The sequence below is a fragment of the Chrysochloris asiatica genome, unplaced genomic scaffold (genome assembly GCF_000296735.1).
Source record: "Chrysochloris asiatica unplaced genomic scaffold, ChrAsi1.0 scaffold00281, whole genome shotgun sequence".
NCBI lineage: Eukaryota > Metazoa > Chordata > Mammalia > Afrosoricida > Chrysochloridae > Chrysochloris > Chrysochloris asiatica.
The window spans coordinates 3,555,438-3,565,295 of NW_006408799.1; the positions used below are offsets into that span (position 1 = coordinate 3,555,438).

General features: G+C 46.9%; 1 protein-coding gene across 1 annotated transcript in view; it reads left to right on the top strand.

Annotated features, from left to right (window-relative positions):
• Positions 1-9,858, top strand: part of TMEM132C (transmembrane protein 132C) — a 266,046-nt gene that overhangs the window by 249,073 nt on the left and 7,115 nt on the right. Inside the window, exon 6 of the mRNA XM_006874525.1 lies at positions 9,230-9,435. Coding sequence (XP_006874587.1) covers positions 9,230-9,435 — 206 coding nt within the window. The remainder of the gene's footprint in view (positions 1-9,229; positions 9,436-9,858) is intronic.

A 9,858-nucleotide genomic window follows, 5' to 3' on the forward strand; every position in this document is an offset into this window, starting at 1 on the left:
CTGTGTGTCTCTGTGTGGCTTGGCTGTATACATATGTGTGTACTGTCTACATACATATATGTGTGTATCTGTATGTATCCATGTGTGTATGTGTGTGTATGTGTGTGTGTATATATGTGTGTGTGTATGTGTATCTATGTGTGTCTGTGTGTGTATCTGAGTGGCTGTGTGTATCTATGAGTGTCTGTGTTTATCACTGTGTGCATGTGTGTGTGTCTGCATGTATCTGTGTATGTGTGTATCTGTGTGTATGCGTGTATCTGTGTATATCTATGTGTCTCTGTGCATATCTATGTATATATCTACATCCATGTGTTGTGTGCAGGTATGTGAGGCTGTGTACATATGTGTGTGTACATGTGTGTATCTCTGTGTCTCTGTGCTTATCTGTATGTGTATGTATGTATGTGTATCTGCGTGTATCACTGTGTGTCTGTGTACAGATATGTGTGGCTGTGTACGCGCGTGTGTGTCTATGTGTACGTGTCTGCATACATATATGTGTATGTGTGTGTGCATGTGTGTGTACATGTCTCTGTGTGTACACGCACGTGTGCCCATGCAGTGGGTAGTCGTGGGGGTGATGTGTAGCCCTGAGTGATCCTAATACCTATGTGCCTCTCCCCCACCCAGGTTGCTAAGGTAACACTACCTTGGGCACAGCACCAGCTCTAGCCCTTCTGTTGTCCCCTGAGAACCATGTTGTTTGCGTGGGGACTTGATCTGTAGCCAGTCCCTTAGCCGCAAGCTCAGGCAGCCGGGACCTACGAGCCCAGATAAGGATCATTACTTCAGCCCTGGCACACTGCTAAGATGGGCATGGGGAGAGACGGCAGAGCTGGAAGAAGACCCCAGGGGAGGTGGTTTGCTGAGGTCAATCAATGCCCGTGAGGTCACCTGAAGGTGTCACCCACCCACCCACCGTCTACACATCCCCAGTCTGATCTGACACTGGGTCAGAGAACTGCAGTGCTTTGGAAACAGGATGGTACGGTCATTTTCACAGCACCGCCCAGGGCCAACAGCTTGCAACCTCTGAGTCATTCATTCACTCATTTCTCTGTCCATCCACCCAACAGAGGACCGCAGGTACAGAAAACACATTGAAAATGCAAATCCAGAGGTAGTGGTGTCTAGCAGCATGCAGAAGTTTATACAAATGGCACAGGGACCCCAACAGAAATATGCAAAAATCAAACCCAACTCGTCCCACAGTCGTCTAGCCGATTCTGACAAAGCAGAATGGCCCGTGGGGTTCCCAAGGCTGCCATCTTTACAAACGTAATGCCTGCTTCATCTTTCTCCCACCGAGGGGCTGGTGGGTTCGAACCTCTGTCCTTGTGGTTGGCAGCTGGGGACTAGAACCACTGCACAATCAGGACTCCTTCCAATGATTCTTTAAAAAAAAAACCCCACTGCCTTAGAGTTGATTCCAAATCTGAGAGACCCTTCAAGACCCAGTCCAACTGCCACGTGGGGTTTCTGAGGATGTCGCTTGATGGAAGCAACCTGACTCACCTGTCTCCTGTGGAGCTGTTAGTGGGTTTGAACTGCCGGTTTTGAAGTCAGCGGTCCAATGCTTAACTCACTGTGCTACCAGGGATCCTGCAAATGTGCAAGACCTGTACATTTCACTCTTCTGTGTCTGAACTTAAGTTCTAGTCCCCAGCGCCCCCTAAGTGGGTAAATGTTGTCGTAGGTGTTGGTGTTTGAGACCGAGTCCTGGTGTGGTGCTGTAGGATGAGTGTTGGACTGCTAACCACAAAGTCTGAGGTTCAAACCCACCAGCCACTCCTCAGAAACCCCATACAGGGTCACTGTGAGTCAGAACCAACTAGACGGCATTTAACAAGTCTGACATACGAATTACACACTCACCTTGGGATGCTGGATGAGTGGAGATGGAGTTTGAACTGTTAGCAAGAGGGTGGGATTTAGAAGTACAGGACAAAAGAGTTCAATTAACAACCAGGTGCATCTGATCCCACCCAGTAACTTTGAGGGAGGAAACAGCTGGCAGTCTGTTCCTGTAAACGTTGTGGTTGTTGTTGTTGTGAAGTGTCATCGAGTGGGTTCTGAGTCAAGGTGACCCTCTCTGGGAATCTATCTATCATATGGGGTTGGTAGGGGTTTGAATCGTTTCAATGGCTGTGGGTACCCCTGCAATGGGTAAGGAGCGCTGATGGTACATTGGTCCAAGTGTTCAGCTTCTAGCTAACAGGTCAGCATATGTCCCCCCCTACCAACCCAGCGACTCTGCAGAAGGATTTGGTGATCCTCTCCCATAAAGACCACAGTGTAGAAAGCCCGATGGGGCCACTGCTAGTCTGTCACTTGGGGTCACTGTGAGCTGGCACTGTAAGCGTAAGACACCATGGGAATGCACTCATTCCAGGAGTGGGTCTCAGAGGGTGGACTCTGGATCAGCAACAGCCCCTGGGACCTGGTAGACACGTGCATTTTCAGGCCACCTGCAGACTTACCCCGGACTCGGTGCTAACAAGTCCGGGTGACTCTGAATCCAGCTCCAGTTTGAGAGCCCTGTTGGGTACAGGCGAGTCCCCTGAGACCAGTGGTCTGCCAACAGAGCCTTTGCGCTCTCTTAGAGACATGTGATATCATCCAGACGTTTCCAAAGCTTGTGGAGAAACTGGAACCCTCCCCCACTGCTGGTGGGAGCCCAACATAGTGCCAGTGATGTGGACAGCAGTATGGCGGCCCCTCAAGAGATCAGCATAGAACTACCAAGAGACCCAAGAATTCCACTCCTAGGGATGACGCCAGAAGAACTGAAGGCATGTGAACAGAAACCTGTGTATGAGTGTTCACTGCAGTGTGGTTCACAAGAGCCCTAAAGTGGAAATGACCAAAAGGACCATCATCAAATGGAGGGACACACAAAATAAGATCCATGAACTTGACCTACACCAATGGATGCAGTAGCTCAAAAGAGGGAACAGATCTTTACAGCGAGGATCATTCCCACCCCTGCAGTACACAGGGTTGACAGGGATGGTAAACTTAGATGTTGGCTACCCAAAATGTGGGTGAGGGGATACAAAGGCAAGAAGTGACTGGCTTACAAGCTTTCAAGAGGAAACCTAGATCCAGAGGGCGTGGAGGAAGGTAGAATCTACATGGAGTAGTACCCAATCTGTCTGGGTAGGGCTGATGAAAGGAGAAGGGGATAGGACTCTTGTGGTACAATAGTGAATAATTACAATCAGGACTGACTGTGAGGGTTGGAAATGTCAAGGTAGATGTTTTGTAACAAAAGGAGGGGAGTGGTTGACTTTGCAGCCCAGGAGTGGAGGTCCCTAGGACCATCAAGGGAGAAGAGCGGAGAGTGAGACCCTACCCAAAGAAGAAGTGATACCAGAGATGGAGGTAGAGATGATGATGTGGAGATATGGAGCAGCTGTGAACCCTAGACCCAGAAAGGGAGAGGAGCTGTGTGCTGACGACCAGGGGGGCGGGGCAGGCTTGCTGGGGATACCCTTTGGTTGTTTAAGGATGCATGGAGGGGATTGTAACCATGGCAATGAAACAATATATGATAGGCTGAATGTAAAGCTGATGTTCTCCCATGTAAACTATCACTCAATTCACAGTAAAACCTTTAAAAAACATATATGGTCCATACATGCATACAGCAGAATAGTACTCAGCCAGAAAGAGTCTTTGAGACAGCCACAAAGAGCAAAGTTCTGATCCATGCTATTATGTGGTTGGTCTGTGAAACCATGATGCTGAGTGAAACACGTCGGTCACTAAAGGACAAATACTGAACAGTTCCACTTAGAGGACATACGCAAATGCATGGAGATCAACATTGATTGGTGGCTACCAGGTGGGGACACCAAGCTTCTGTGAATGATGATGACATCAGTTGGAAAAGCGTAGTGAGGATGACTGTCCAACATGATGAACGTCCATGAATTCCACACACAAAATAATGCTGAATCGGCAGGTGATTGGCTGTATGTATCTTTACTACAATAAAGTCAATTTCCAAAATTTTGAGATGTTGCCAAGGCTTCAGTGACAATAGGACAGGTACTGCTCAGCTCAGAGTTCAATTGGTGGCCACCATACTGTCAGAGTGGGGAGTCACCCTCAATGGGAGATGGGAGAGATTCCCAGGAAGGAGCCCTGGGGACTTGCAGGATTCTCATAGGGTTTGGGTTCCTCTTTGAAAACCAGCATCTTTCTGTGATCCTGTGGTTCCCACTGCTTGTCATTTGGGAGATGATGAATTTGTCCTGAAATTCCCCCGGATGTTCATGACACCTTCAGTAAAAGCAATGACAATGACTATGACACATGGCAATTTCAGTCTCTTGGCACTCCTGTTAATTATGTATGTATCCTGGACCGGCTGGGCTCCTTCCTGCCAGAGCTAGGGAAGTAATAAACGAGGAACCTCAATGGCCTGTAAATTACAGCATTGATTAGGGCAGGGAGAAATGACAGAACTCCTACTTGGCTAGTGTGCTAGTGCCGGACCAGAGCCAGGGCGGTGTTTACATGCTAATGACAATCCTGGGACAGCCACGGAAATCGGCTTCTGTCCTTAGTCAACATGTAAACTTTCAAAAGCCTGTCTTAGCCATGACAGCCACGTGTCCCCTCCCAACTGCTCTCCACCACTCTCTGGGCCAGATGGAGGACTTTTGTCAGTCTAGCGCTGACCAGCTGCCCTCCACACACAAGACTGGGTTGAAGAGGAAAACTAGACCCAGAATGGCCTTCGCAGTGACCGGGTCTGAGGACAGAGGATGCTCCCTGCTCAGCATTGGGTGTTTCATTGGGACCCTGCTTCTATAGGGTCCACGGTAGAGAAAGAGTCAGCCAAGCTAAGGACAAGTTACAGTGCAGCACTTTGTGAAAAAGTCCCAGGTGACTTCATTCATGCTGAGATTTCACCCTGTATGCATGTACAGTTACAAGAATAAGCTCTATGTCTTCTCTAGGGAGCCAGTGGCCCATGACGGTTCGGAGCCATGGCCCAAGGTCCTTTTGGAAGCTTTCAAATTAGCTTATGGTGTTTCTGATGCACTTGGCACAGTCCCATCTCAGTCTTTCACCTCGTCTTTTGCCATCCCAAGATCCTTGTTTGTCCTGAAGCAGACAGCCTCATGATGAGAGGACTGTTCATTTATCCATTTTTCACTGCATGAACCCATTCACCCATCCATCTATCCATTCACCCATCCACCCATACCTACTTAATCCATTTACTACCTATCTATCCATCCAGCTACCCAACTGTCCATACATACATATATACATACATAATCCTTTTATCTCTCCATCTGTCCACCCATCCATCCATGTATCCATCCATCTGTCCATACCTACATATATACCTACATAATCCATTTACTATCCAGTTATCCATCCATCTACCCAACTATCCATCCATCTCTCCATACATAACCATTTACATACATCCATTCATGTATGAGTTCATTCACCATCCGTCCGTCTGTCCATCCATCCATCCATTGCTGTTGTTGTCAATTGCTGTTGAATTGATTCTTTATAGGGTACCTGAGGCTTTAAATATTCATGGAGGCAGAAAACCTCATCTTTTTCCTGTGGAACGGCTTGCATGCTTTAATATACCATTTTTCATGCAGGACAGAACTGTGAAAAGGAGTTCAACAGATGCAGATGAACAAAAAACTAACTTGATCTGACAGACATATATGTACAGAATACTCCAAACAAAGCATTTCCGGTGCTCACAGAACCGTCACTAGACCAGACTATACATTAGTCCATAAAGCAAACCTCAGTACATTTTAAAACATCAACATACTACAAAGCAAATACTTCTCAGATCACAATGCTATAAAATTGGAAATTAGTCATAGGAAGATCAAGGAAAATAATCAAATACATGGAAAATGAGTAACATTCTGCTTACAAACTCCTGGATAACAGGCTAAAATTTTAAATCCTTGAATCAAATAAGAATGAAACACCACATATATATACATAGACACATAATCTATTTATACATCCATTCATATATGCATACATACATAACCAATTTATAGATTCATTCATACATACATACATAATCCAATTATACATCCATTCATATATGTAGACATACACAATCCATTTATGCATTCTTCCACCCATCCCTCTTTCTGTCTATACATACATAATCAATTTAACCATTCATCCATCCATTTACCATCCATCTATTTATATGTCCATCCATCCATCTACCCATTCATCCACCCATACTCATCAGTCAGTCCATCTACACATACGTATAAACATATATCCATCCATACATTTATTCATCCATCTACCTATCCATCCAAGTAGCCACCCACTCATCTATCCATCCATTGAGACACTTCCCTGAGCTCCTAACTCATGAGCAATGGCTATTGAGAGATGAACGTCCGGCACAGGACACCCTTGTCAGCCCTCAGCCTCAGCTGCAGCTTCATGCAGGTCCAGGCTCATGTTGTGACCACAGACCCCTCCAGGTGTCTTGGCTCTATGTCTGAAGCCTGCCCAGAAGCCACGGGTCCGTGAGCAAGTGCGGAGGAGCCACTGCCCCTGGAGGTAGCCCTTAAGCGTGAGGACAGGGGGAGCAGAATTGGTAGATAAGCACAACCTTCTCTTATTCTTCAGGTGGACAGTTCTAGATTCTCATGAGATCCTGGGGACACTGAGCCTGGTATACAGCAGCCACCTGAAAAGTACACCCCAAGCTTCTGTTTTGGGGTGATGAAATTGCTTGGGAGTAGACCATGGAGATGGTTGTACAACACGGTGAATGTAATTCATGTCCCTGAAGTGTACACTTACCAAAACGTTACATACACATGGATATTACTACAATAAAACCTATCCCCAAATACACCTTTCGAGTTACTGCCTTCTCCTCCTGCCCTATATCCCTCCACCCCCCACCTGCTCCTTGGGAGACCAGAACCACCATTTCAGGGGGTAGCATGGTCAAGTGATACAACATAATCCGCATAGATGATGTTCTCCATCCTGCTTCTGAAAAGACACCGAGCAGCCAGCAAAGGTGCCCCTCTCCCCATCTGGAGCAAAGAAGAGTGATGAAAATCAGAGACTTAGAAAGAGTCCAACAAAATAATAGACCACGTGAACATCATTCTCCGTCACCCTGAGACCAGAAGAGCTAGATGGTGCCCAGCTACTACACCCAACCGCTGTGAAAGGAATCACATAGAAGGTTCTGGATAGAGGAGGAGAAAATGTGAAGCAAAGCTCAAAATCTGAAAATGACCAGGCTTGCTGGTCAGATAGTGTCTTAGACTGAGTTCTTTATATATGTGGAGGAGCTCTGGTAGCGTAGTGGTTACGAATTGGGCTGCGAGCCACAAGGTCAGCAATTCAAAACTACCAGCGGTTCCTCAGGAGAAAGATGAGGCGGTCTGCTCCCGTAAAGATTTACAGCCTCAGAAACCCTGTGTAAGGTTGCTATGAGTCGGAACCGACTCCACGGCACATAACAACAACAACAACATATATAGAGAGAGATTTATAGCAAGGAAATGGCTCATGCAGTTTAGAGTTGGTCAGTCCCATGGGTTGGGTGTCAGGCTGAAGGCTTCTTTCTGACCCCTATAGCTGATAAACCAAGACTGGCAGGGGGGATGTAGGTAGACAGGCAGGTCCAGCAGGTAAGAAGGCAGGCTTCTGATGACTCCCAGTATTGGCAAGCAGTAGAGCAGGCCACACCCCCAAGGAAAATTCCTTTCAACTAACTGGACTTCATAGCAGCACTTATCATAGCGTTGATGACATTATATTATTTCTCATCATGGCAGCTAACTACATGTCAACTGCCAACCCACTGACAATCCTGATCCAGTTGAGATGACATAAAACCTTAACTCTCACAGAGAATGGAGTCCTGGTGTGGCACTGTGGGTTAATGCGCTGGACTGCAAAGTCAGTTTCAGCAGCAAGGTTGGTGGTTCAACCTCACCAGCCAGTCGTCGGAAACCCTACACAGGGTTGCTATGGATTGAGCAGACTCGATGGCACTTAGCAACCTCACCAGCAATCACAGAGACTAGTAGAACCTTAAGGATGTGGCCCTTGATCACCCTTCAGGCCTGGAACTGAACTCACTCCATGGCTCAGTTTTCAACTAAGCAATTGTCAGTAGATGCTGTGTAGTTGGCTCCAACTCTTATTGACCCTGTGCACAATAGAATGAAACACTGCCCAGTCCTGTGCCATCCTGTCACACAGTTGTTAAGCTTGAACCCATTGTCACTGTCACTGTCACTGTGCCAATCCATCTCGCTGGGGGTCTTCATCTTTTTCACTAATACTCACTTTACCAAGAAGGATGTCCTTCTACAACTTCCAGTCTTCCTAGATTCATCCTTCATATATTCCATGTTCCGATTATTAACAATTGTTTGTAGTTGTTTCTCCTGATTTTAAATTGTGCCTCATCAGCAAATACAGGTCCCAAAAGCTTTACTCCACTCGTATCATCGCGGTCAACCATACTCTGAGGAGGAAGCTCTTCCCCAGTTGTATTTGGAGAACCTTCAAACTTAAGGGGCTCGTCTTCCAGCACTGTATCTGACAAGATTCTGGTGCTATTCATAATGGTTTTATCTTGGCTGTCACTTTATCTGTCAGTGTTCTGCGGCTATTCGTAAGGTTTTCAGAGATGAAACATTTAGAAGTAGCCCACCTCCCCTTCTTTCTAGTCGGTGTTAGTCTGGAAGCTCCGCTGAAGCCTGTCCACCATGGGTGACCCAGCTAGTGTATACCAGTGGTATAGCTTCCAGCAACATGTAAGGCATCACAGTACGACAAAGCGACAGATGAGTGGCAGCAGACACACAATAGGTCTACAGGGGGTACAACGACACTAGTGAGGTGTGCCACCACAGAGTGGTCAAAAGAGCAGCATTTGCAATGATAACGTTTTGAAGAGTTAGGAAAGAAGGAGAAATGTAAACAAGAGACACAGAGAGGAAGTGGGATAAGGGATGCCCCACTGAAAGGACTCCAGTCACAAATGAAACGAGGTACGCGATTTGTTGACTATAAAACTGATGATCTGCTCTGTAAACCTTCACTTAATTCAAAATAAGAAGTTTTAACAACAACAACAAAACAAAGAGCAGGACAAAGGGAGGAGACGCGGTCTCTGAGGACCTGTGAGATTCTCACCCAGTCCCTCTCTGTATCTTTGCAGGTGTCCAACCACTGTGACTATGTCTTCGTCAATGGCAAAGAGATGAAAGGCAAGGTGGACGTCACAGTGAACTTCACCTACCAGCACCTGAGTGCCCCCCTGCACATGACTGTGTGGGTGCCCCGGCTGCCCCTGCAGATTGAGGTCTCAGATACAGAGCTGAGCCAGATCAAAGGCTGGAGGGTCCCCATCGGGGCCAGTAAGAGGTGAGCCGTGGCCAAGAGTGTCACCAGAACCAAACCAGTGTTGGCCAGTCCACTCTGATCCCATGGACGCCAGAGAACAGCTGGGCTCCACAGGGCTCTTAGTTGCTGAGTTTTCATAAGTTCAGCTACACTCCTGGTGCCCCCGGGTGTGTCAGATTAAAACTGAGCTCCACAGGGTTCTCAGTGGATGATTTTTCATAAGTAGATTCCACTCATGGTGCCCCCGTGTGTGTCAGAGTAGAACTGTGCTCAAGAGGGTTCTTGGTGGATGACTTTTCATAAGTAGATTCCACTCACGGTGCTCCGTGTGTGTTAGGGTAGAACTGTGCTCAACAGTGTTCTCAGTGGATGATTTTTCATAAGTAGATTCCACTCATGGTGCCCCGTGTGTGTTAGGGTAGAACTGTGCTCAACAGTGTTCTC